This window comes from Equus asinus, chromosome 13, assembly GCF_041296235.1.
Source record: "Equus asinus isolate D_3611 breed Donkey chromosome 13, EquAss-T2T_v2, whole genome shotgun sequence".
In the NCBI taxonomy this organism is placed as follows: domain Eukaryota; kingdom Metazoa; phylum Chordata; class Mammalia; order Perissodactyla; family Equidae; genus Equus; species Equus asinus.
This window is the reverse complement of record NC_091802.1, coordinates 17,508,410-17,536,340: the sequence shown is the minus strand read 5'-3', so window position 1 is coordinate 17,536,340 and position 27,931 is coordinate 17,508,410. Positions and strand designations below refer to the sequence as shown.

The 27,931-nt window shown below is 46.7% G+C and overlaps 1 protein-coding gene and 1 non-coding gene across 3 annotated transcripts; both read right to left on the bottom strand.

Moving 5' to 3' along the window:
• Positions 1-2,217: 2,217 nt before the first annotated feature.
• On the bottom strand, positions 2,218-5,565 carry LIAT1 (ligand of ATE1). Of its 2 annotated transcripts, none has more exons than XM_014827057.3 (2): positions 5,271-5,565; positions 2,218-2,792 (listed from the first exon to the last, which is right to left on the bottom strand). In XM_014827057.3, the coding sequence occupies exons 1-2, from the start codon at positions 5,464-5,466 to the stop codon at positions 2,323-2,325; spliced, it is 666 nt and encodes a 221-aa protein (XP_014682543.3). In that variant the 5' UTR covers positions 5,467-5,565; the 3' UTR covers positions 2,218-2,322. The 2 variants fall into 2 exon arrangements, with proteins under 2 accessions (XP_014682543.3, XP_014682542.3); XM_014827056.3 differs by having other exon boundaries at positions 2,218-2,795; positions 5,271-5,560.
• A 6,520-nt stretch (positions 5,566-12,085) lies between these two features.
• LOC123276542 (U6 spliceosomal RNA) lies at positions 12,086-12,192 on the bottom strand. The gene has a single exon (XR_006513045.1). It is a non-coding gene; the product is annotated as a U6 spliceosomal RNA (small nuclear RNA).
• Between the last annotated feature and the right edge of the window lie 15,739 nt (positions 12,193-27,931).

Genomic DNA, 27,931 nt, shown 5'->3' with positions numbered 1-27,931 from the left:
CACTTTCTTGTTTGGCCCAAAGCCCCCACCCCAGAACACCAGACCTTGAGACCCTTGCTTCATTCCTCTTGCTCCAGACCCCTGAACTTTTTGTGCTTTGTTTGAATTATATCTATCTGCCAGCCACTGAAGCCACGTGTCTTTGTGAAGTTCACCCTTTGATGAGATGACCTCTACACCATCCCCCAGAACAGTCTCTCCAGTGGCTGTGGAGCCACCCCAACCTAAGACAACCTTGCTCAAAACTCTTACAATAGATGGAGTGCTTCCTAGGGGCCAGGTGCCATGCTAAAGCCTTTACATAATTGCTGCATTTGATTCCCACACACTGGGGAGGGATCTGCATCCTTGTTTTCAGATGTGGTGACTAAGGCTCAGAGAGGTTAAGCAATCCGCCTGGGATAATATGGCTAGCATGTGATGGGAAAGAATAAATTCAGCTCCACTGTCAAAGCTCATAATTTTAACCGCTATCCCAGCATAACTCAGGGCAGAAAGATGACCACAGGCCACCCCCACTCCCACTCACCCCCTCATGGAAGATAAGGCAAAGCCACCAAGGCATCCCGAGGCTGGTGAGCCCTCAGCTCCTCCACACATGGCACCCCCAGCCACTATGGTTGATCCAGGGGGCACAGGAGATGCCAGCCTGGCTGCTCCAGCCTGGGCTGTCATTACCTTGAGCCCTGGGGCATTAGGGAAGGTCCTTGGGCTGAGCAGTGGCACCTTTCCCATCTCCCCCCACCACCCAGCCACACCAAAGCCTTGGTCCCCTCTGCTGGATTCCATGGGTGCTCCACAACCTGGGCAGTGGAGGACAGGCCTGGCCTCGGCATGGGGGAGCCACTCCTGACTGCTTCCAGCCCCTGCCAGCCCGACTGCTAACTTCCTCTCCAGGGGAGGAGAGGGCTCTGTCAAAAGTCCCTTCAGTGTATTTTGCCAGGGTACCATGGGCAAAATGTGAACACTCTGTAACTGGCCTTTTAAGGAAGGTGAGAAGAGGGGCTGCTCTCTCAGCTGGGGGCTGGTAGGGACCAAGATGCCTACTTTCGCTTAACTATCAAACAAGCTTTGTATGATGTCTTGTCTTGGTTCTTCTGTGTACCCAGCATATCTTGCCTTCTCTGAAACATGTCAACTCCTTGGAGGAGAGGGGCCTCATCTTAACCTTCCAATCCATCCCTCTCGAGCCCTGCATAGTGTGGTACACAGGTAGCTGATGCCACCCCAGACACCCCCCAACCCTGGACCTTTCAGTCTGCATCTTTGTGCCTGAGGGCGAATTCCGTCCCCCACTGAGGTGGGCCTCTAAGCCCACAAATGGCAGGCTGAAAATGCCAGAAAATCAACACCTTCCCAGGCCAGCTCCAAGCCAATGCCTCTGGGGAGTATAAATACCCCAGCTCCCTCCCCTTCAGGTGGGATAGTTCTGACAGGGGTTCCCTGTGGGATTAAGCCCCAGTTGCCCAGGATGGAAGCAGGCTTAACAGTGTCCCCTGGATTAGCTGGCTCCCCTTTCCTATATCCCCTCCGTTGATCTTTCCTTCATCTCCCAAATAATCTACTTGCTTGTGAAGCCTTGTTTCAGGGTCTGCTTCCGGGAGAACCCAAACTGAGACAATACACAGCCCTCACTCACCAAATATTTGCGGAAGAGAGGAATATTAATTTAGGACAAATGGTACAGTAGGGCATTTTTAATGTTCCAGAATTTTGCTTAAAATGCCATCTTGGGCAATTAGGGGAGGACTACATTTATAAGAGAAGCAGTATTCCTTTTGAGACTTTTCATGATAACTTCCCAGCAATGAAGTTCCAGAACTCACGTATTTTAAAGGCTACATGAGGGCAGGGAGTATATTGTATTTTAAAAAAAAAATTTTTTTTAAAGTCTCCAGGATACTTGGGGCATTTTCCTTGGGCCTACAGAAGTTTGTGTGAGGAGTTTTACACATAAAATCAGTTTAAGATTTAGAATTGACATAACGTACACACTTTGTCTTTTTTGCGGGGGCAGACTATAGACATCTAACTATGATGAGAAATTAAATAACAAAGAGATGGCCGCTTATCTGAGACAAAGGAAACTCTGAAAAGAATTTCGTTCATTAAACTGCTTACGTTCTTAAGGAACTGTGGCTCTCCTGGGCAGTGAAGGCATCTTGTTGAAAGGAGAGGTTGACCACCCACAGACCAGATATCTGCTTCCCTCGGATGTAGGTCTGATTTCCGTTTATTATTCTTCTTTTTAACATAAACTTGTGGTCAGGATAAGCGATAAGCTCGCCAGTGTCATGGGTGGATTTTCGCCTGGGGCAGAGTCTAATCAGAGTCTAGAAGCTTTGGAGTAAGGCTTCCTTCAAAGCAGTGATGAGGGCCCTTGGCTTTTAAGGAGGGCTGCCTGCTGCTCGTGCTGCTGTCTTTGTCTGAGAGGTAGGGTAAGTTCTCGGGGGTCTCGTCAGCACAGGGCTCAGAGGGGAAGCCCTTGAGGGCCAAATTCCAGTACCGCCTCCTGCGGTTCAGCTTATATACACGAATCCTTTCTCTCTCTGCCTCCGGGTCAGCGAGGATCCCATCCCAACGCAGACTCTCGTTGATCTGCTTGGAGAGGTTCTCCTCTATCTCGGCAAAGTGGGAGAGACTTACAGTGGAGGAGTAAGAAGGGATGAGCCTGTTTTCATCTTTGTCCTGTCTGTGCTCTTGCCTCGGGTCGTGATCTTTGCTGGGACTTAAGATGCCATGAAAGGATGAAGACAGCTGCTGAGTCTTCAGGCCTCGACTCTGATGTTTGTCTGCTGAGCAGATGAGCAGCGTTAGCATTTGTGGTCACGCCTGCCCTTAGCCCGCTCTGGGATGATGCCCAAAATCACCCAAAATGTAAGGAGGGTGGAGGCCCCTCCTTACCTAGGGCTCAGGGAGCCAAGCCCACCAACCTCGCCCACACCCACCAGCCATATGCTTTTGCCAGGTCATTTCGGGGAGGGAGGAACCATTTGCTGAGTGCGTACCAAGAGCCAGGTCCTCTGCATAAAGGCGGTCAGCTCCATTTTCTAGGTGAGGAAACAGACTCCAAAAGTCTCAGTAGCTTGCTGATGTCACACAGCAGGTGACAGAGCCAGGAGCTAAATGTAGGCCTGACTCCCCGTGCTCTGTTCTTTCCACTATGCCACGCTGCCCCCACCTCACCTCTTCACATGCTCACCAAGGTCCTCGCCTCCAGTTCTAGGAGTCTATGACTCCACTCCTAATCTAGACACTTTATCACGGAAGAAATGGAGAACAACAGGAATGCTTCCTAACTCCGACTGTGGAAAGCAATATTAAGCCAAGCCAGGAAATACTTCTGCTGTGTGGCTTGTAGTGACTTTTTTTTTAATATTAATAGAATTTGTGAATTATATAACCTGCACATAAAATACTACAAGTTGTGGTTCTTTCATCAGTTCATCCTTCTATCTTTCAAGAGAGAGAAATGCCCCTGTCCCCCTCAAAAAAGAAGAAAAAATTCTCTGTTGGTGTTTTTATGCCTTTCTGCTCCCTGAAAACTATTTGGTGTCCCCTGCTGACAGTATGAGGTACATGCCACTGTAATTTCTAGAGTCAGAAGCTAAGCCAAAAAGACTATAAATTTCCTAATTTGGTGTTGTAGACACACATAGGGTTGTTTTTTGTTTTTGTTTTTGTTTTCTGCTTTATCTTCCCAAACCCCCCCTGTACACAGTTGTATATCTTAGTTGCAGGTCCTTCTAGGTGTGGGATGTGGGACGCCGCCTCAATGTGGCCTGACGAGTGGTGCCATGTCCGTGCCCAGGATCCGAACCCTGGGCCGCCGCAGTGGAGTGCACGAACTTAACCACTCAGCCACGGAGCCAGCCCCAGGGTTGTTTTTGTTGTTGTTGTTGTTGTTTTTTACCTAAACTCCAGATTGTTCTCTTGCCTTTTTTTCATGATTCCACCTGAAGAAGTAATTATGATCTCCCATTGCTTCCTTGCCCAAACTAGAAGGTTGACATGGGAGAGGCTGCCACTCCTTCTGTCTCCAGATTGCCAGTGGTGCCAACTCTGCACAAAAAGGGCCAAGGCCCAGAAACTTGAACTCAGAACTAGCCATGCTAGAGGTCAGGGCTGCTGTTCCAGGACCACCTCCCTGACAGCCAAAGCCCCAGAGGGGGACCACACAGGTGACAGTGGAGACAGTACCCACGGGCAGGTGCATTCCATGTCACTGATGCACTGTCTCTCCATAAAGTGGGTGCTCAGTGCCTTTGTCATAAATCGGCAGGTTCTACAAGAGGAGCATGGTGAAATGTAGGCACTCTGTGGGTTTGTGGGTGGTTGGTGTGTGTCTGTAAAGTGTCCATGAGAGAGACTGGAGTGAGAACCTGCGTGCGTATGGTTGTATGTGTACAGGAGCTGTCTGGGACCGGTCTATGCATGTGAGTGTGTAACTGAGTATCTGCATGTGTGTGCAGACTGTGAATGTGCGTGCCTGACAGCGTGTCTGTGCTCTGGTTTTATCTGGTGGTTATATGGACGTAGGGGGTGTTGCTGAGATTAAAGAAGATGCAGCAGTGACTGGTGTGGGTGCAGTCCAAGTCTGGCGTTGGTGGATGGGGGGGAGGATTTCTGTGCAGGGAGGGACATGTGACATGTATTTACTGGGTATCTACACAGCATCCGCAGGCAGGTGCACGGAAGGCAGGAGGATGCAAGGAGGGTCTCTACGCAGAAGGGCAGGAGTCTGTACTTCTGTGTGTGTGTCTGCCATGTAGTGTCTTGACATCTTTGGATTTGGGACAGTCTCTCTATGAGGATGAGGGGATCTCTGTAGGAGGACATGAGATTTCTGTGGGGAAAGTCCGGATGTTTAGAACTGCGAGTTTTGGCTGAAGGATTAGGAAGTTGAATGGGTGTCTGTGTAAAGCTAAGAGTCGCCGCGTGGGGCTGGGAGTCTCTGTGGGGACAATACTGGGTATCTGTGGGGGTCTCTGGGTGGGGTGCGGGTCTCCATGAACGTTGAATTCTCCACGCAGGATTTGGGGTCTCTATGGACATGGACCGTCTCTATGGGTAGAGCTGGGGCATCACTGTGCAGCGATCAGGAGTATGTGTGGGGAGCGGGAGGCGCTCTGTTCGGGACTGGCGAGTTTCTGTTTCTGGTCCGAAGTGGTCCCCAAGTAGATGTGGCCTCTGTGAGAGGTGGGGAGGGTGTCCTCGGAGAAGAACTCAGGTACGGGAGCCGAGGCTGCCTCGCTAGCTGCTCCTCTTACCGTGCCCCTTGGGCGACCCCTTGGTCTTTTTCTTCTTCTTCTTCTTCACCTTCCGTGTGGTCGGTTCTGAGGCGCTGCCCGCGATCGGGGGCAGTCTGGATCCCTTCGAGCCCGCAGCGCTGCCCTCTCGCTCCTCCTCGTCCTCGTCGCCCTCTTCGCCGTACCCCGACGCCCCTGCCCCACCCAGGCGGTCCATCCGCCCGCGGGGCCGCCACCTGCACCCGGAGCAACCCAAGACCCGCTGCCGCTGAGCCAGCGGCTCCGGGCCCCGAGTGCCTGGAGAGCCACGCCTCTCCATGGCGACCGCAGACGCCGCGCCTGCGCAATCCGGCGGCTTCCGCCCAGGTGCGCGCTGTGGACGCAGGTGTGCGCATGCGTGTTTCAGTCTGCTTGAGACCTAGGTGCGGTTGGCAGTGCAAAGGGCTGCAGTGAGTACAGAGATCCTAAATGCTTGGGCTGACACGTATCTCGTCCGCTCCTGTGTCTTTTATTTTATTTATTTATTTTTAAAGATTTCTTTTTTTCTTTTTTCTCCCCAAAGCCCCCCAGTACATAGTTGCATATTTTTAGTTGTAGGTCCTTCTAGTTGTGGCACGTGGGACGCCGCCTCAGCATGGCTTGATGAGTGGTGCCATGTGCGCGCCCAGGATCCGAACCTCGGAAACCCTGGGCCGCCAAAGCGGAGCGCGCGAACCTAACCACTCGGCCATGGGCCGACCCCTCTATCTTTTAAAATGCTGTTTGTTCTTTCTTACATTTTTATCTCCCAAGTTCCAGGCTCCTACGTCTACCCTGGCCTTTCAAGTGCAACACGTCCAAAACAAACTCACTCCTCCATCGCACTCCGTCTCAGTGGACAAAACAGGTGGACGGGCCACAAACCTGGCGGCCTTCCTTGCCCCTACTCTCTGCCTGTGCCCTCACCTGGACTCCGGCTGACCGCTATGTGCGGCACTTGAACTTCTGGACCCTCACCCCACCCCTAAATGGTCTCTCTGCTTCCAAACCCTCCCCACAAATTCTTCATCCACGCAGCTACTAGAATGAACTTTTTAAGACAATTGGGTAATTTCACTCTCTTGCTTAAAACCCCCCAGTGGGTCTCCATGACAATTCATATCAAGACTGAACTTCAGTGTGGCTTAGAAGGCCTGGTATGATCTGTCACCTGCTTTTCTTTCCAGATTTCTCCACTACAGATTGTATTTTCCAGAAATGGCTGCAATCACATCTCTCATCCTACATGCTCTTCTAGAATCTTGCCACTCCCACATCAAGAGACAGAGTCTAATTCCACTCCCTTTCAATCTGGGTGGGTTGGTTGACTCATTTGTAACCAGTAGTGTGCGGTGAGAGTGACACCGTGACTTCTTAGGCTAGGTCATAAAAGGTAGTGCAGATTCACCTTGTTAGCTGAAGACTTGCTCCTGGAGACCTGAGCCTCCTAAGGAAAAGTCTGAGTCCTCTGAGGCTGCCTTGCTTCAAGGAATCCCACACTAGACCACATGGAGAGACTCAGACTGTGTGAAGGGGGAGAGAGAAATGCCGCCCCTGCTCCCGCCCTCGCTTTTCCACATCCTGACTGCAACAGCAGGAATGACCCCCGGGCCAGCCCCACCCTGCCAAACCCTTCCCAAATTCTTGACCAAAAGAAACTGTGAGTGATAATAAAATGATCGTAATTCTTTAAGTTACTAAGTTTTGGGGTGATAGTTATACAGCAAGAGATAACTGGAACATCAGTTTTTGATTTTAGCCATTCTAGTGTGTGTGAAGTTGTATTTCCCTGTGGTTTCTTTTTTCTTTTTTCTTTTTTTGAGGAAGATTAGCCCTGAGCTAATTGCTGCCAATCCTCCTCTTTTTGCTGAGGAAGACTGGCCCTGAGCTAACATCCATGCCCATCTTCCTCTACTTTATATGTGGCTTACCAAGCAGTGCCATGTCCGCACCCAGGATCCAAACTGGCAAACCCTAGGCCACCGAAGCAGAACATACAAACTTAACGGCTGTGCCAGCAGGCCGGCCCCTTCCCTGTGGTTTTAAGTGCCTTTTCCCTGATGACTAATGATGTCGAGCACTTTTTAAAAATTTTTATTTTTACTTATTTTTATTGGGGTCATAATATTTTTAATGTTATTAATAATAATAGTGACTTAATATTGAGATCATAATAGTTTATAACACTGTGAAATTTCAGTTGAACATTTTTTTTTGAGGAAGATTGTCCCTGAGCTAAAATCTGTGCCAGTCTTCCTCTATTTTGTATGAGGGACACCACCACAGCATGGCTTGATGAGCTGTGTGTAGGTCTGAACCCAGGATCTGAACCTGTGAACCCTGGGCCATCGAAGCAGAGCACACAAACTTAACCACTATGCCACCAGGCTGGCTGCTGTTCATTATTATTTGTCAGTCACCATGTAAATGCTTCCCTTTACCCCTTATGCCCACGCCCTAACCCCCTTCCCCTCTGGTAGCCACTAGTCTGTTTTCTTTGTCCATGTATTTGTTTATCTTCCACATATGAGTGAAATCATATGGTTTTTGTCTTTCTCTGTCTGACTTATTTTGCTTAACATAATAGCTTCAAGGTCCATCCATCTTATTGCAAATGGTACAATTTTGTCTTTTTTAATGGCTGAGTAGTATTCCATTGTATATATGTGTATATATATATACACCACATCTTTATCCATTCATCAGTCAATGGGCACTTCGGTTGCTCCCATGTCTTGGCTATTGTGAATAATGCTATGATGGAAATAGGGGTACATAAGTCTCTTTGAATTGTTGATTTCAAGTTCTTGGGATAAATACCTAGTAGTGGGATAGCTGGGTCATATGGTGTTTCCATTTTTAATTTTTTGAGAAATCTCCCTACTGTTTAGTATGGAGATTTAATATGAAGATCACATGATTAGTGATGTTGAACATCTTTTCATGTGCCTGTTGGCCATCTGTATGTCTTCTTTGGAAAAATGTCTGTTCAGATCCTCTGCCCATTTTTTGATTGGGTTGTTTGTTTTTGTTGTTGTTGAGTTGTGTCAGTTCTTTATATATTTTGGAGATTAACCTCTTGTTGGATATGTGATTTGCAAATATTTTCTCCAAGTTGGTGGGTCGTCTTTTCATTTTGTTCCTGGTTTCCTTTGCCTTGCAGAAGCCCATTAGTCTGATGCTGTCCCATTTCTTTATTTTTTCTTTTGTTTCCCTTGCCTGAGTAGACATGATATTGGAAAAGATGCTGCTAAAACCAATGTCAAAGAGTGTACTGCCTATATTTTCTTCTATGAATTTTATCCTTTCATGTCTTACCATTAAGTCTTCAATCAATTTTGAGTTCGTTTTTGTGTATAGCGAAAGATAATGGTCTACTTTCATTCTTTGGCATGTGGCTGTCTAATTTCCCCGACACCATTTATTGAAGAGACTTTCCTTCCTCCACCATATGTTCTTAGCTCCTCTGTTGAAGATTAGCTGTCCGTAGATGTGTGGTTTTATTTCTGTTCCATTGATCTGTGTGTCTGTTTTTGTACCAGTACCATGCTGTTTTGGTTACTATAGGTTTGTAGATTTCGAAGTCAGGGATTGTGATACCTCCAGCTTTGTTCTTTTTTCTCAGGATGCTTTAGCTATTCAGGGTCTTTTGTTGCCATATGAATTTTAGGATTCTTTTTTCCATTTCCGTGAAGAATGTCATTGGGATTCTGATTGGGATTGCATGGAATCTGTAGATTGCTTTGGGTAATATGGACATTTTAACTATGTTTATTCTTCCAATCCATGTGCATGGAATGTCTTTCCATTTCTTTGTGTAATTGTCGATTTCTTTCAGTATTGTCTTATAGTTTTCATTGTATAGATCTTTCACCTCGTTGGTTAAATTTATTCCTAGATACTTTATTCTTTTTGTTGTGATTGTAAATGGGGTTGTATTCTTGAGTTTTCTTTCTGTTAGCTTGTTATTAGAGTATAGAAATGCAACTGACTTTTGTAAGTTGATTTTGTACCCTGCAACTTTGCTGTAGTTGTTGATTATTTCTAATAGTTTTCTGATGGATTCTTTAGAGTTTTCTATATATAAAATCATGTCGTCTGCAAATAGTGAGAGTTTCCCTTCTTCATCGCCAATTTGGATACCTTTTATTTCTTTTTCTCACCTAATTGCTCTGGTCAAAACCTCCAGTACTATGTTGAATAAGAGTGGAGAGAGTGGGCACCCTTGTCTTGTTCCTGTTCTCAGGGGGATGCTGTTCAGTTTTTCCCCTTTGAGTATGATGCTGGCTGTGGGCTTGTCATATATGGCCTTTATTATGTTGAGGTACTTTCCTTCTATACCCATTTTATTGAGGATTTTTGTCATAAATGGATGTTGGATCTTTTTTTTTTCCTTTTTTTCCCCTAAGCCCCCCAGTACGTAGTTGTATATTCTTCGTTGTGGGTCCTTCTAGTTGTGGCATGTGGAACACTGCCTCAGCATGGTTTGATGAGCAGTGCCATGTCTGCGTCCAGGATTTGAGCCAACGAAACACTGGGCCGCCTGCAGTGGAGCGTGCGAACTTAACCACTCGGCCACGGGGCCAGCCCCTGGATGTTGGAGCTTGTCAGATGCTTTCTCTGCGTCTATTGAAATGATCATGTGGTTTTTATTCCTCTTTTTGTTAATGTTCTGTATCATGTTGATTGATTTGCAGATGTTGAACCATCCCTGTATCCCTGGTATAAATCCCACTTGATTGCAATGTATGATCCTTTTAATGTATTGCTGTATTCAGTTTGCCAATATTTTGTTCAGGGTTTTTGCATCTGTGTTCATCAGCGATATTGGCCTGTAATTTTCCTTCTTTGTGTTGTCCTTGTTTGGCTTTGGGATCAGGGTGATGTTGGCCTCATAAAATGTGTTAGGAAGTGTTCCATCTTCTTCAATTTTTTTGGAATGGTTGGGGAAAGATACATATAAATCTTCTTTGAATGTTTGGTAGAATTCTTCAGAGAAGCCATCTGGCCGTGGATTTTTATTTTTGGGGAGGTTTTTGATTGCTGTTTCAATCTCTTTACTTGTGATTGGTCTATTCAGATTCTCTATTTCTTCTTGGTCCAATTTTGGGAGGTTGTTTGAGTCTAAGATTTTATCCATTTCTTCTAGGTTGTCCAATTTGTTGGCATATAGTTTTTTTTTTAAGGTTTTATTTTTCCTTTTTCTCCCCAAAGCCCCCCAGTACATAGTTTTATATTTTTAGTTGTGGGTCCTTCTAGTTGTGGCATGTGGGATGCCACCTCAGCATAGCTTGATGAGTGGTGCCATGTCCGTGCCCAGGACCCGAACCGGTGAAACCCTGGGCTGCCAAAGCGGAGCACGCAAACTCAACCACTTGGCCACCGGGCATATAGTTTTTCATACTATAATCCTTTGTACTTCTGTGGCATCCATTGTAATGTCTCCTCTTTCATTTCTAATTTTATTAATTTGAGCCTTCTCTCTTTTTTTTCTTAGTCTGGCTAAGAGTTTGTCAATTTTGTTTATCTTCTCAAAGAACCAGCTCTTAGTTTCATTGATCCCTTTTTACTGTTTTTTTTTTTTTTTTGGTCTCAATTTCATTACTTCTGCTCTAATTTTTATTATTTCCCTCCTTCTGCTGACTTTGGGCTTTGTTTGTTCGTCTTTTTCTAGTTCTGTTAGGTGTAGTTTAAGATTGTTTATTTAATATTTTTCTTCTTTGTTAAGGTGGGCCTGTGTTCCTAGGAATTTGCCTCTTAGGACCGCTTTCGCTGCATCCTTTGTGAGTTAGTATGGTGTATCTTCTTTTCTTTTTTTTCTTTTTTTGAGAAAGATCAGCCCTGAGCTAACATCTGCTGCCAATCCTCCTCTTTTTGCTGAGGAAGACTGGCCCTGAGCTAACATCCATGCCAATCTTCCTCTACTTTATATGTGGGACACCTACCACAGCATGGCTTGCCAAGCGGTGCCATGTCCGCACCTGGGATCCGAACTGGCAAACCCTGGGCCACCGAAGCAGAGCATGTACACTTAATCGCTGCGCCACTGGGCCAGCCCCTAGTATGGTATATTTTCATTTTCATTCGTCTCCAGGTATTTTTTGATTTCTCCTTTAATTTCTTCAATGATCCATTGGTTGTTCAGTGGCATGTTGTTTAGTCACCACATATTTGTCACTTTCCCAGCTTTTTTCTTGTAGTTGATTTCTAGTTTCATAGCATTATGGTCGGAAAAGATGCTTGATATGATTTCAATCTTCTTAAATTTATTGAGGCTTGCCTTGTTTCCAAACATATGGTCTGTCTTTGAGAATGTTCCACGTGCACTTGAGAAGAATGTGTATTCTGCTGTTTTTGGTATATATATTCTATCTATCTATCTATCTATCTATCTATCTATCTATCTATCTATCTGTTTTGCTATATATATCTATTAAGTCCATCTGGTCTAGTTTTTCATTTAATTCCACTATTTCCTTGTTGACTTTCTGTCTGTATGATCTATCCATTGATGAAAGTGGGGTGTTAAGGTCCCCTACTATTATTGTGTTGCTGTTAATATCTCCCTTTAGGTCTGTTAATAGTTGCTTTATGTACTTTGGAGCTCCTGTGTTAGGTGCATAGATATTTATAAGTGTTATGTCCCTTGGTGGACTGTCCCTTTTATCATTATAGACTGCCCCTGTTTGTCTCTCATTGTCTTTTTTATCTTGAAGTCTGCTTTGTCTGATATAAGCATGGCAACACCTGCTTTCTTTTGTTTGCCATTATTTTGGAGTATTGTTTTCCATCCCTTCACTCTGAGCCTGTGTTTGTCTAAAAATATGAAATGCTTCACGAATTTGCATGTCATCCTTGCACAGGGGCCATGCTAATCTTCTCTGTATCATTCCAATTTTAGTATATGTTCTGCTGAAGTGAGCACTGTTCAGCACTTTTTACACTGCTTATGGGTCATTTATATATCTTACTTTGTAGCGTGTCAAAGTTTTTTCCTATTTTGTAGTTGGAATATTTACTTTTTTTTTTTTTTTGTGGAGGAAGATTCACCCTGAGCTAACATTCATTGGCAGTCTTCCTCTTTTTTCTTTCTATGTGAACTGCTCCCATAGCATGGACAGTAACAGATGAGTGGTGTAGGTCCATGCTCAGGAGCTGAATGTGGGTCGCTAAAGTGGAGCATGCTGATCTTAACCACTAGGCCACTGGGGCTAGCCCAGAATATTTATATTCTCATTGATCATTTGTAAGAGCTCTTTACATGTCTCGGATATAAATCATTTCTCAGATATGTGGCTGCAGAGATTTTTTTCCAGGTCTGCAGCTTGTCAATTCTTTTTCTTAATGGTGTCTTTTGCTAAGCAGAAATTTTAAATTATGATAAAGCCATTTTATCAATTTTTTAATTTGTGTATCCTGCCCAAGGATCTTTACCTACTTCGACATCACAAATGTAGACTTCTGTTTTCTTCAAGGAGCTTTATGATTCTGGGGTTTAAGGTTAGGTCCATGATCCATCTCAAATTAATTTTGTGAATAAAGTCAGATAGGGGTCAAGATTCATTTTTTCCCAAATGGATCTCCAGTTGTTCCAGCAGTTTTCATTGAAAAAACGTTCCTTCCCCCATCGACTTGACTTGGCACTTTTGTAGGAAATCAATAAGCTGTGTATGTGTGACTCTATTGGTGGACTCCGTTCTGTTCCATCTATCTATCTATCTGTCTCTCCTTACGCCCACACCACACCGTCCTGAGTATCGCAGCTTCATAGTAAGTCTTGATATCAGGTAGTGCAAGTCTTCCAACTTTGCTCATTTTGAAGATTGTTTTGACTATTCTAGAGCCTTTGCTTTTCCATATACGTTTTCAAATCATCTTGTCTATTTTTCCAAAATAGCCTGCTAGGATTTTGATGGGGACTGCCTCAAATCTGTAAGGTTTGGCACTCTTATCCTCAGTAATGAGAGTTGGTAGTGTTGATCCACACAGGTCTGTGTGGACACCCTGCTCTGTAAAGGACCCTTCTGTTGTTCAGTCCTCTCGTCCACTGGCAAGCTCTCTAATGTGTCCAGCACAGCTCTGCATACAGCAAGTGCCCCTTGCCTGTCTGCTTTTGTCCCTAGGAGCTAAGTGAAATGGAAGTGACAGAGGTCCTTTGCACAAATGACCACCTGCCAGTGGAGATGTCTGGGGTTTGTTTTTCAGGTGCCCTCCTCTACTCACCCTGGTGCTCGCAGACAGGTGCTTGCAAAGGCTGGCTGCTCTTCCTTTCCAAGAAAGGCTGGCTTCTCTTCCCTCTCAGCCGGCCCTCCTTGTCTGGATGCTGATCTGGCAGGAGGCAGCTTGACCATTTCTCTTCCCGATTTTAGTGCAGGTTGCGTCAAGGTTATGTTGAGCCAGCCAGTCAGCTTTGAAAGAAAAAACTCACATCCAGCAAAGGAATAAGTTTTTTGAGTATGTCGACGAAAATAATCCATAACCAATCTATAAATGAAAATTTGGGAGAGTTTATTCTGAGCTAAAATGTGAGGACCATGGCCTGGGGCCTTTCTTCACGAAGGAAGAAAGGGCACCAAAGAAGTGGGGTGTACAGAGTGGTTATATACCCCCAAAGAGGATGTTTCACATATGATTGAAATGTCCCTTTTTATAATAGTTGCGAGACTGCTTTGTCAGCACAGCGATTGATGGACACAGCAGGTAGGTCTGCTGTCTTGGTGGACACAGCAGGGTGGCCTGTCTGTTGTCTCGAGCTGGGTGGTCACAGGTGAGCTGGGTGGTCAAAGGTGAGCACAGCGATCAGTTCCTAGCCTAAGGAAAGATGCTTATCCTTAAGGAAATGCCAATGTGTGTGTGTGGGGAAGTTGCACCTTTATCTTAAGGCCATTTGTTCTTGCTGTGGTCAATGTTTAAAGCAGATATACAATGCATGCTCAATGGCCACATCAGGCCCTTTTGGAAAAAAACAAAGTCAGGCCGAATTAGCTTTACACCAAATGGCTTCCTCATATACTCCAATAGATCCTACTGCTTGCCGTTTCTATTTGTCAGATAACCGTAAAAATCCCTTGCAAGTAGAGACATGGGGCAGGTATGTCCTTATTTGATAGATGAGGAAACAGACGGAGATGCAAAGTGACTTGCTCAACCTGTCAATGCTAGTTAGCCGCCCAGTTGGACCTGGAGCCCGCCTTCCCAGCCCTACATGTCTTGCAGGACAGCAGTACACTCTACCGTGATGTTCCTTGGCCGACAGAAGAGATGACAGTATTTTCATTATTTCTTCCAGCTTCCTTGTTTGTTCTTTCTCCTTGTGGTCTCAGTGGCTGTTAGTGTTACGAGAAGGTACAGCTGTGTTTTCTTTCTCTATGAGGATCAAGTTTCCCCCTCGGCCGGTGCTGATGTGGGCACACCTTGGGTAGAACTGGCAGTTCTCTCTCCTCCTGCCGCCTGCTCAGCCTGGGTCCCTCCTGCTGGCTGGGCTGCTGATTCCAGCTCTCTGCTCTGTCTTGCTCACTTTCTCCATGTCGTCAGTTTCTTCCCCAAGGTAGACAGGCTGTGTCCCCTCTTCAGCAGCACCAGCCTTAGACTTGGGCAAGTGGGGTCCCGTCCCTGGGCCTCATGCTTCACACGACCCTGCTCTGACTCTCCCCGAGCCACATCCCTCCCCAAGGGACAGGAAGTCTGTGGAATCAAGAGGTCCTGCCCACCCAGCTCCTATCTCCCCAACACACACTTCTAGACCACAGTCTGAGTGCCTGGCACCTTGGAATTTCTTGCTCAAGGGGCCCCAGCCTGCTTGTAGGGCCCCCCTGGGCCTCTTTCCTGAGGCCGTTCTCCGAAGTTGCCCTAGGCCAAGGGCGGCATAGATGGAAGCTCCACAGACAGGCTGAGGTGTCCAGACCTGTGTAGTCAGGTGCCTTCTTCATGCAGGTGGAGCTGGGAGTGGGAAGAGGAGTGGGCAGGCCACGGGCTGGGTGCAGAACCCCAAAGAGCCTGAAATTCCACATTTAATTCTAGCCTCCAGATTGATCTGAAGGTCCATTGTCAAGGTAGGAAGATAATACGTATTTTATTTAACAGCGTGTCAGTTTAATTTATAACTTTTAATGTTTAGACATATGGTCCCTAGGCCTGCATTTCCACTCTTGCCCTGGACTATGCAACTGTTAAGAGCAGCCCTGCTCTTTATTTTCCTCCTTTTTTTTTTTTTTTTTGAGGAAGATTAGCCCTGAGCTAACTACTGCCAGTTCTCCTCTTTTTGCTGAGGGAGACTGGCCCTGAGCTAACATCCATGCCCATCTTCCTCTACTTTATACGTGGGACGCCTACCACAGCATGGCGTGCCAAGCAGTGCCATGTCTGCACCGGTGAACCCCAGACCGCCAAGAAGCAGAACGTGCGAACTTAAGAACTGCGCCACCGGGCTGGTCTCCTATTTTCCTCCTTTCATGATCCACTCCGGCCACTTCCCGATTTTCCCTTTATACCTCCTGGTACTTTTTTTAAAAAGGAAAGGAAAAACCTTACAACCACTTCAATAACTTGTGCTGTATCCATATGGTGGATGACCTGGGAGCTTCTGCAACAGAAGAAGGCAGCTTAACGTGGGCTAATCAGGACGAAGGCCAGGAGACTGTGGTTCGTGGGGAAGCAGCGAAGTGCAGAGCAGGGTGAACGGTTTGTTAACACCTGCTGCCCTCTCCTGCTCTCCCCTCCAGCCCCGCTGGCCTCCTGGCTGTTTCTCCAACATGCCAACACATCTCAGCTGAGGTCTCTGCACTTGCTACCCCCTCCGCCTGGAACATTCTTGCTTTAGATGTCCTGCGTTCATTCTGAAGGGTACCGGAATATACTACCTCAAAATAGGCCTCTTTGGCATCTGGATTATTTTGAGCTAAAAGCCATTGAGAACCAGCAGACACAGGAAAGCTCTATAAACAGGGCGCACATTTTCCTCTTGCAAAGGAAATTTACATTTATAAAGGAAATTTCCATTTGTAGAGCTGTGCCCATCTCCCATACCATGAAGAGGACAACTCTTAATTCAGAGAAGACACCATCTTAAATCTGCAGAACAAAGCTTACTAAACAACCCTGTTTACCATACCTCTCCTGGTCACCTTCCCATAACTTGCCTCCCCTCCCAGAAGCCGGAAACCCCTCTTCATTTACTTAGCCTAGGATGATATATACAGTAAGTTTCAACATCTGATGCCCTCCTTGAGCCACATTTTTTCCTTTGTGAACTCTGGTGTGTATGTAATTAAAACGTTTTTTCTCTTGTTTATCTGTCTTTTATCAGTTTGATTCACAGGCCCCAGCCACTGAACCTAGGAGAGTAGAAGGAAAAAGATGTTTCCTCCCCTCAAGTCAAATGTCATCTCAGAGAAGCCTTCCCTGATTACTCCCCCCCTCCCCCCGTCCCTTATTGTCCTTTATTTTCCTCCATAGCTCTTATCACCGCTTGACATATACATCTGGCTGTCTGCTTGTGTATCGTCTATCTGTCTCTACTGGAATATAAGCTGGATGTTTTGTCCACTGCTGCACCTCCAGCACCTAAAGCAGTGTTTGGCATAGAACGAGCACTCAATAAACACTAATACCACATATGTGTACCAAAAGTATATGCCATATTTACATGTGTATGTATAGCCCGGCATAGTGCTAAAAAAATGCACCAAAAAACAGGTAAAGTGGCTGTCTCTTTGGAAGGAGGAGAAAGACATTTTGTTTTCACTGTGTCTTCGTTTACGATGCTTGAATTTGTTACCATGTGCACGTAATACTTATTTTTTAAATGATTTTTTACAAGTCCCATAAATTCATCAATAGGAGTAAGGATTTTAAAAATGTGGTTGAGTCCCATGATGGGATATTATATGGGAATGAAAAACAAACAAACAATGGTCAAATGTGACCACATGGATGAATGACTCAAATACTGAGCAGAAAAAGGAATTTGCAAAAGGATGCAAATGAACAAATCCATAGAGACAGAAGGCAGATTAGTGGTTGCCGGGGGTGGGAGGGGGGGACTGGGGGTACTTGCTTCATGGCTGTGGAGTCTTCTTATGAGGTGATGAAAAATTTTTGCAACTAGAGAGAGGTGGTGGTTGTGCAAAATGGTGAATGCACTAAATGCCACTGAATTGTACACTTTAAAATGGTTAATTTATGTTACATCAATTTCACCTCAATAAAAAAAGCATAGAGAATATTACCATTTATCCAAAGTTTAAAACACAAAAAACAGGGGGCTGGCCCCGTGGCCTAGTGGTTGAGTTCGCGTGCTCCGCTGCAGACGGCCCACTGTTTCGTTGGTTCGAATCCTGGGCGCGGACATGGCACTGCTCATCGAGCCACACTGAGGCGGCGTCCCACATGCCACAACTAGAAGGACCCACAATGAAAAATATACAACTATGTACTGGGGGGCTTTCGGGAGAAAAAGGAAAAAAATAAAATCTTTTAAAAAAACACAAAAAACAGGATTATATATCATGTGAGGATGCACAGGTATGTACTAGAAGTATAAAGGAATGCAGGAGAACCAGAAACGCTAAACTCTAGGTAAGGTTGCCTCTGGAGGTGGGGAGGAGAGCATGACCAGAAACCTTACCCAAGGGGCTTCCCCTGGATTGGAAATGTTTCATTTCTTCCACTGAGCAGTGGGTATCTCACATGCTTTATATTATTCTTTATACTTTTTCGTATGTCTAAATATTTTCTAATAATAATTCAAAACCTCACACAACTCCAGCCTGTACATTTCCTTAGGTTCCTATTACAGCTGAATTGTGTCCCCCGAAATCCCTGTGTTGAAGCCCTGACCCCAGTCCCTCAGAATGTGACCATATTTAGAGACAGGATCTTTGAAGACGTAGTAAGTTAAAATGAGGATGTTAGGGTGGGCCCTAATCCAATGTCCTAATAAGAAGAGATCAGGACACAGACACTCCCAGAGGGACGACCATGTGAGGACACAGAGAAGGCGGCCGTCCACGAGCCAAGGAGCAAGGACTCAGACTTCTGGCCTCCAGAACTGTAGGAAATAAATTTCCGTTGTTTAAGCGCCCCAGTCCGCGGGACCTTGTCATGGCAGCCCGGACACACTCATACAGATCCTGTGTCCTCTACCTGCCCCCCAGGTCCCACAGGCTACGCCTTTACTGCCCTGCTTCCTATTCTCCACCCTATACTGGGCTGACCATGTGTCTTCCTGGTGGGTTTAGCCGCCAGAGCAGACAAGTACTGCACAGCAAAGGATGGGAGAGCGCAGTGATCTGCCATTGGCTGAAGGACTCATCCCCCATCTCCCATTTTTAGCATTTCTAAAAACCCGTCTTTCAGACCTGGGCCCGGACCACACAGGAGCTGGGTTCCAGGGGGAGATATTGACAGTGAGGATGCCAGCGGCTCGGAGAACTCCTTCAGCTGATCAAAGGCCCCTCGGGGAGGAAGCCCAGTGGGGACTCACGTGGGAAGCCGCCTGCCCACCCACCCCACTCCTGGGGGCTATGTCCTGTCCCAGTTACATGGGCTCTGGAAGCAGACTGCTTGGGTTTGAATCCTAGTTCTGCTACTTATTTGCTGTGTTACTTTGGGTACATTACTTCACCTTTCTGTGCCTCAGTTTTCTCATTTTTTAGTCATAATAATAACAGTAGTTACATCCTAGGGTTGTTGAGAGGATTAAGTGAGTTATTATCTGAAAAGCGTTTGCCATCGTTCCTTGTGCATGTGTAGAGCTGTATTTTGTTTTGTTGTGCCTTGCTTTAAACTTTGGACCAAGATCCCTTTCTCTAGACAAAAGGGCCTGGGTGTGGGATCAGTGATGAGATATTCTCATCTCCTGGCTGATCCTGAGGAATGACATTTGTTCCTTGAAAACACGGATTTTTCAGAACATTTTATGCAATTTGCGGAAGCCCCTGAGAGTGACACCTTGTCAGGGCCACGCCTCCAGCCCCCAGCACCAAGGGTATTTTCCTCAGGACTCTGCCTTGACGACACAGTGACCCGGGGAATATTCCAGCCTGGCCCAGAGGTGGCTGCCTGCATATTTCCGGAGTATTCCCCTTCCTGTAACTATGGGAGCATTGAAAGGACACCTGTCACTCATGGGGTAGCCCTGAGCCAACACCCTGGGCCAAGACCTTGGCCTCCCTCAGGCCGACCACAGCCAGGGTGTGAAGAAAGCCCAGGAGGGGACTCTGCTGCTGGAACCCAGGGAGGTGAGACCATGGGCTGAAGAGGGTTCCTGATGAAGGGACTCCTCCCCATCCCTAGACCAGCGGAGGAAACGTGGAGGCTGACGCGGTGTCAGGGTTGCTCCAGCAGCAGGCAGGCAGTGTGCTGGAATGAGTGCGGGGCAGCCCTGGACACTGCTTACACTGGGACCCCGTGCCTAGCACCCAGTAGCTCTGTGACCTCGGTAAGTAAGCTTAGCTGTTCCAAGCCCTGGGTCCCTTACCTGTGAGATGGAGACAACAGTGGTCCCTGTGAGGTAATGCACAGAAAGTGATTCCATGGGGTCTGTGGCTCCACGAATGTAATGATCTGATCCTTGTGTCTGGGCCATTGCTGCTGGTCTCATCATATCGCAAGTCCCAGGAAGCTGGCACCTACCCACTTGCGATTCAGTTTGCATAGCCCTTCCCCACACCATCTGTACGTAAGTGCTGTACAGGGGGGTAAGCTGCAGGCTTTCCTGACTTTAGTTTCCTTTAGACTATTAATTGATTGTATCTACACCTCAGCCCCCAGGCTATTTCCGGAACTCAAAGATCTAAGTTTCTTTCAGTATTAGTTGTCACAGGGCTTATGCTGCCATCTCTATGGGCAGCCTCCTGCCTCTCGAGGGCCTGCCTCCCTAAGCAAGGGGAAATCCTTTTGTGTGACTAGATCCAGGCCTGGTTGGCTGACAGCTGAACAATTGCCCTCATGCTTGCCTTTGTGGGCTGCTATTTAACTCCGACTCCCGGAGGCCTGTCGGTTCTGAGGTGGCGAGGGAGCCCCCAGGCTCTCCAGGAATGTTCCTGGAAGTGATCCGACGCCAGTTCAACTCGGTGAAGGCAGATTTTATCCAGCACTACTGCAGTGTAGGAAAGGACTCCTTTAGTGTAGACCTGAGCTGGGCTCTGATCTGTGCCGAGACGACTTGGCCTGTTGAAGGGAAACCGAGGGAGTAGGGATGGGGAGTGAGTCAGGGTTCAAGCAGAGTCAAGAAAGTGAAAAATTTCAAAAGCAGGTAAGCATCAGTGTCGATGTGATTAGGCCCTCCGTATCTGGTGACTGGCGCTCAGCCGAGTTAGGCTCCTACCCACCCACGGAGACTGACACACAGAGGCCCCATCCTGATGATTATATTTCGAAGGAATGGCTCCCACGTCCTTGAGAAAGACACTCCTGTGTTCTAGGAGACAGACCCCAAAGGCACAGAGAAAGGATTTACAACAGTAAGTTTTTAAAATAAATGCTCTAAGAAAACGGAGGTCAGGAGCTTATCGGCAGGTGTTGGCTGGAACAAATGGTAAATTCTTTTGATGGTCTTGAGCTTTTTCAGCCAGGAACTCAAGGGGGCTGGTCATCACAGGAACACGGTGGCCTTAGGCTGCTGGAAGCCAGGCCAGATTTTTTCCCCAAGTCTCTGTGTGTGACGGGTGGACAAAATCGTTTGTGTGGAGAATTGCAGTTCTTATAGGCCAATGCTGAGGGACCTAACTAAAGTTTAAGAACAGAGTCTGTCGAAACGAAGGTAGAAGTCAATGGGGTCATTCCTGCTGAGGGTGTCAGAGGCTCAAAAATGAGCAATATGTTTGTTCAAATGTTCTACGTGGGGCCAAAAAGAACCAAGGCAAGATGGGGTCAGGCTGGCATCTGTAGAAAGAGAACAGACGTAGAGTCTTTCTTACGTGGTATCCGGACTATGGACTTCCAATCCTTTCTGAAAGGGTCAACCTTGGTGCGCATCAGAATCCTTGGGAAAACATATTAAAACATGACTCCAGTCTCCACCTCCAGATTCAATGCCAGGGCCTGTGAATCTGCATATTTAACAAGCCTTCAGGCGCTTCTGACACAAGAGGCCCTGAGGCCACTTATTTGAGAAACTGGTTTAAAGTGTAAACATCATTCCCAAATAGACACACACACAACCAGAAGCCTTCAGCCGGCACCCACAGTAATGATCTCCTGCCCAAGAAACCCCTGTGTCTCATGCCTACTGGGCCCTGCGCCCTGTTGCTATTTACTTTTTCATGGGCCAATTATCTCTAAGTTGCAACCTTGCAGCCTTCCCTGTCTAGATGATCGTTACCCAGCTGACTCTGCAAAACCCAGACCTTCACCTTGGCCCGCAGGTAACTCCAAGGCTTCCCCAGTGTGCCAGGTGACCAAGGCCACCTTATCTCTGCCAATCTCCCTTCCTGGGCATGGATTCTAGGAGCTCTCTTTGAAGCTGTGGTCCCAAGTTGTGGCCCCAAGCTCTGGGGACTAAGCAGGCAAGAATATTTGATGGGATAGGAGGTCTGACTTCCCTTGGCCTGCTGTGGTTTATTAATGATAAAGAGCATTGGGTCCAGTGGCAAAGTGCATGCGTAGCCCCCAGATCTTGGTTTCTAACACCACTCCCCAATAAAAGGAAGCAGGGCTCTTGGAGAAATGGCTGATTCTAGGACTGGGGCAGGAAATATACAAAATGAGTCTCGAGAATCTTGTAGTGCCAGAAAGTAAGGAAGTGCCCCCGACCCCTGACAACAAGACCCAAAAATGTCCACATTGATAGGGAAATGTCAGAGGGGCACAGGAGCCAACTGAAAGCATTCCTAATAGTCAAAGCTGGGACAATTTGAGCAAAAAAATAAACAAAGCAGTATTGGATTATAACCCAAAGTATAAAATAAATATTCATGAGTCCATACTGAGATAAATAAATGATTGAATAAGTTAATAAATGGAGGATAAAAGAAAACACTCTGTTTCCTTGACTCTCAATATTAGTTCTGTCACCAGATGTGTCACATTGCTAGAATACCATTTAGTCATTAGTAATTAGTCCAGTCTGTCATCATATCGTATGAAAATGGCTCCCACGGCAAGGTCACTCAAGTTTGCAGGTTTTCACTCAGGCTTGTGAGCTTCCGAAAGCAGGAGCGGTCCCAGCAATATGTGGCTTCGCCCCTTCAAGCATCTGGTATAACTGATCTAAGAGATACTATCATCTCTTGCCCTGAGCCTCTCTCGAGGTGTTAATGTAATAGCGGATTTCCCACGTTACCTAACCCATTTATTCCTTCCCTTGCCCTCAGCAACTATTCCTCCTTCTCTCCATTTATACTCACACTTTTCCACCTTTGGAAGGGATGTAGTTTCGGCCACGCTGCTGGTCCGGGTTGCAGGCAGCGATACTGGTCCAGCAAGTCCCTCCCCCGCAGTGCACTCCCGTCACATGGGGTAAAGTTACACAGGCGCAGAACGAGCGAGCGGGGCATTTTTACCACCAGGCAATATGGCCTCATTCATGGTTAACCCCAGTTTAGCCTGACGGGGTGAAGGCAAACCACCCCATCTGGCCCTCAGGGATTCTGACAGAAGGTTTAAAAACGCAGTTACAGTTTCTTGTTTAGGCATCATCCCTGCTTCCAGCACGTGCGGTTGTAGCCCTGCTCCTGTGACCACTTCTTCCAGCGGAGTGGAGGCCTTTCAAACGGGATGTGACCGTTCTCCTTGGAACTGCCAGTCACGCACCAAGCAGTTCTTGGCCGGTCTGTCTGGAGCTGTTTATAGGGCACCGTACAAGTGACGATGGAATCCTCACGCGGTTCAGAGTCGTCCTAGGGGACGAGAGGCTTCCTGCCCACAAGGATGTCCTCCTCGCATTGTCCAGGCAGCACGGTGCTGCGTAAATCATTTCTGTTTTATGATGGAACACTTCTGGGCACTGCGATCCCCATTAGTGTTTCTCTGACACCACCCAAGACATCATGGGTATTTCAGGTCTCAAGATTACTTTTTGTCCTTTAGCCATAGTGGCAGTTGCAATTAATGCCCAATAGCAAGCTAGTAAATGCCCCTGAAATGGAGTCTCTTATCCCAAGCTCCAGTAGTCATTGCCTGGAGGCGCTCACAGGGTCTTGCCGTAAGCTGCAGTCTACACTCCACACAGGGCCATTGCACAGAGACTACGTCCCCAGCACCCTCCAGCTTCTGTTCTGACTGCGGGGCTCCAGCAATCTGACTGATTCCCATTTAACATGTCCAGCGAATATTGCTTGAAGGGTGGATTTGCTCGCCTTCTGTTTTACAATACCCGGTAGGAGAAACGTTGCCCAGTCAGACACAATGTCCATCCTCATAATTCAGTCAGATAAAAGAGACACAACCACTTTCTGTAAAGCCTGTTCAAACATTCCAATTCCCCTAAAATTGTTTTTTTTCTAAAGATTGGCACCTGAGCTAACAACTGTTGCCAATCTTCTTTTTTTTTTCTTCTGCTTTTTCCTCCCCAAATCCCCCCAGTACACAGTTGTATATTTTTTAGTTGTGGGTCCTTCTAGTTGTGGCATGTGGGACGTTGCCTCAGCGTGGCCTGATGAGTGGTGCCATGTCTGCGCCCAGGAACCGAACCAGCAAAACCCTGGGCCGCCGAAGCAGAGCACCCAAAGTTAACCACTCGGCCACGGGGCTGGCCTCCATCCTAAAAATTTTACCTTAATTCCATCAACCCGCACATTTCTGACTTTAGCCTCCACTAGGGCTTCATCAACAGGGTTTGGTTTTACGATACTAGAGAGAGGGAGTGTTCCCCAGCCGGACATAAGATGCATTCCTATAAAACATTCAGGGAAAGGAGGCACAGCTTCTTTACATGAAGCCCGTTTAACCTTCCCTCCGTTCATCATCCTATCCACCCTCCCATTTTTAGGTCCTCTCAGACTAATTGCAGCCCCCATACAGCCTTTACCAATGGGATTTAGAACCACAGTTTGTGGGGCTCCCATGTAAAGGAGTCCCAGAAACTTCTCTTCTCCACCCCATGACCATTTTACCCCTAATGTGCAAAAATCTTCCGGGCCCTACTGATGGGACAGGTCACCCTGGCCCTTTTGTCAATTTTTTTTTTTTTGAGGAAGATTAGCCCTGAGCTAAACTACCACCAATCCTCCTCTTTTTGCTGAGGAAGGCTGGCCCTGAACTAACATCCGTACCCATCTTCCTCCACTTTATATGTGGGATGCCTGCCACAGCATGGCTTGATGAGCGGTGCCATGTCTGCACCAGGGATCCAAACCGGCGAACCCTGGGCCGCCGAAGCGGAACGTGCACACTTAACCACTGTGCCACCGGGCTGGTCCCCTGTTGATCTTTACCTTGATTAATCTAGCTAACCACTGCCCCAAGGGTTTGCTGGTCAGGTTTCTTGTTATAATCTCTGTCTTCTGGCTTTTTAAATTTCTCCAAACTGGGGTTAGTAGAGTAGACCTGTTTGGAGCTTCTTAAATTTGGGGGATCAGCAGAGAGTCCCTTTGGCCCACCCAGCATTTGGCAGGGCTGTGTTAAGACCTTTGTTTTAAGTCTATCAATGTCCGTTTTATTCATCCCATTTCTTAATAACCGACTGAAGATTTCCACCTGCTGGGACGAGTCCTGTGACTCTCCTCTTTCTGTTTCCTCTTTGTTTTACTTCTATCAATGTTTGCTTTATTCACTTTCTTTTTTTCTTTCTTTCTTTCTTTTTTTTTTTTGGTGAGGAAGCCATCTGAGCTAACATCCATGCCAATCTTCCTCTATTTTGTATACCGGTCACCACCACAACACGGCTTGATAAGTGATGTAGGTCCGTGCCTGGGATCTGAACCTGCGAACCCAGGTTGCTGAAGTGGAGCATGCCAGACTTAATCACTATGCTACTGACCCAGCCCTATTCACCGTATTACTTAATAATCATTTAAAAATTTCCACTGTGCTTAAATCAGTCCCCTGACTCTCTGCCTTTGCCCCTTCTCTCATTAATTAACCTAATGTGTTTATTAACATCTTTAAGACCCATGAGGGGAAGCTGAGATGTCAAATTTGATAAGGCTTCCTGCGTGAACTGTTGTTTGGTTTTGCAGCAGTAAGTTTATATGGGGTGCCCATGTGAAAGGAGCCCCCTTAACCGTAGCATTTACCATAACCTGGGTGATGGGCGTATTCAGCAGGTGAAGATCCTGGTCATCATAAAGCCATCCCACGTGGCTTGCATGCTAAGCATATGAGCTTCTTCATCTAGGGTGCTCCACTCAGCATTTATAGGGGAAGGTGGACAGTCCCCCTTCTCAGGGTAGACAGACCTTCCAGTGGCTTTCATCCAGTCCACGAGGCCGGTCGTTCCCTCAGGAATAAGCTCCTTTGTGTCTGGATCACGTACAGTCATCTGTGGTTGTTCCATAGTGAGCTGTGGCTCCTGCATCAACCCAAGCATGTTCTTCCACTCTGCAGTCTACAAAATCAAAGACGCTTCTCCTAGATTATGCTCACAATCCACTTTAGTGAAGGTTCCTCAGGAAGCTGATGATACCGATCCTCAAAATGAAGCAACTCCTTCATATCACACCCTCGGCTTTCAGTGGTTTCTTGGTTTTGCGCTTCCTCCACATTGACTATCTTTTTGGTGACCAGATGTCTTAGAGGTACAAACTTTCTGTTGTCTCTGCATAGGTTTTCTCTTGCGGTGGCTTTGAGGCCAGTGGCCGAAGCTTAGACTGACCAGAATCTGAGCTTAGTCTAGCATCAAAGTCCAACCCAGAACTCTCTTTTAATTTCTTTTAGCTGTTGCAGAGAACAATAACCAAGGGATTGAATATTTTGCCTTTTTCTTACTGTTGGCATTTCCTGAGGCATCCAGCGACCAGCTCCCTGGAGCTGGATCCATCTCTAAATTGTGTTAGTGACTTTTGCCTGTCCTAACTCAGCACAGCACGGCTGCTGCTCTAGACCGTGGGTCACCACATGGCCACTCAGGAACTAAAGGTTCCTCATCCCCCGCCTTTTCATCCTTTCTCTTCCCAAACCACGTTTCCCTGAGCCAGGGCCAATCTAGCAGATCCCACTTGTCTGACGGTTTCCTTTGCGTCACACGACACTTCTGGCACCAGATGTACCAATTTTTCCACACCAAGCAATTCTCCAATTCTTGGCAGACACCTGCTGGGGATCCTACCGTTTAACTCAGTTCTGACTTAACTGCCCAGAGTTAGAGAAGACCCCACAGATTAAGGGCTCAACCCCACAAGACTGTCCTCCCGGCCACTTACGACACCAATTGCAAGTCTGGGCCTCCCATACTTTTAAATGACTGGTTACATATTAGGGGTTCCCACGACTCCCTCATGGGTTCAATACTTTGCAAGAATGGCTCACAGAACCCTGGGGAAATGGTTTACTATTACCAATTTATTACAGAGGATATATTAAAGGATACAACGGAACAGCCACATGAAGAGGTACACAGGGCAAGGTACGTGCGAAGGGGTGCAGAGCTTCCACGTCCTGTCTGGGTGGGTCACCCCCCAGCACCTCCACGTGTTCACCACACCGGAAGCTCTCGTTCTGAACCCCTTCCGTGAGGATTTTTACAGAGGCTTCACTACATAAGCATGATGACTAAATCATCGGCCACTGATGATTAGTCAACCTCCAGCCCCTCCCCAGAGGTGGGGGGCGGGGCTGAAAGTTCCAACCCTCTAATCACATGATTGGTTGTCCCCCACCCCCCCAACCAGCTCACCCATCCTTAAGGGCTTTCCGAAAGTCACGGGGCTTGTTACGAATAACAAAAGATGTTCCTTTCACCTTTGTCACTCTGGACCATTTCCAGAGCCTGGGACAAAAACCAAATATAACAAGATGGTCCTATAGCTCTTATCGTGTAGGAAATTAGAAGGGTTTTAGGAGCTCTGGCCCGGAGCTGGGAAGAAGACCAAAATATATATTTCTTATGATATCACAGTATCACAGGAGAGAAGAGACAAATCTCTTTTTGAGATTTGAAAAATTCCAAATACATTTTGTAGCTTCTCTACGCTAAAGGAGGGGGAACATAACTCCTCGCTTCTGAAGTGTAGGCTGTGCCGAGTGGCTTCTGGGGAAAGAGTAACCTTGGAGTGGAGAAACCTGACAAAGACACCTTAGTCAGGTGGTCAAGGCCAACGTCAACAGTGTAATCATGTCTGTAGTATGTACTCTTGAAATGATGTGGTGAAAATGACTCTTCCCCTCTCTTGTCTTCATCCCCAAACCCATAGCCCCTGTCTAATCATGGGAAAAACATCAGACAAATTCCAATAGTGGGGCATCCTACAATATACCCGACAGGTACTGCTCACAGCTGTCGAGGTCACCAGAAACAAGGAAAGTCTGAGAAACTGTCACAGCTAAGAGGAGCCTAAGGAGACATGACAATTCAATGTAATGTGATATCTTGGAAGGGATCCTGGCACATAGAAAGGACGTTAGGCAAAAACTAAGGAAATTGGAATAAACCGCAGACTTTAGTTAATAATAATAATGTATCAATATTGGTTTATTAATTATAACAAATGTACCATACTAATGTCGAATGTTAATGACAGAGGAGGCTGTGTGTGTGTGTGGCGGTGGGGGCGATAGATTTGGGA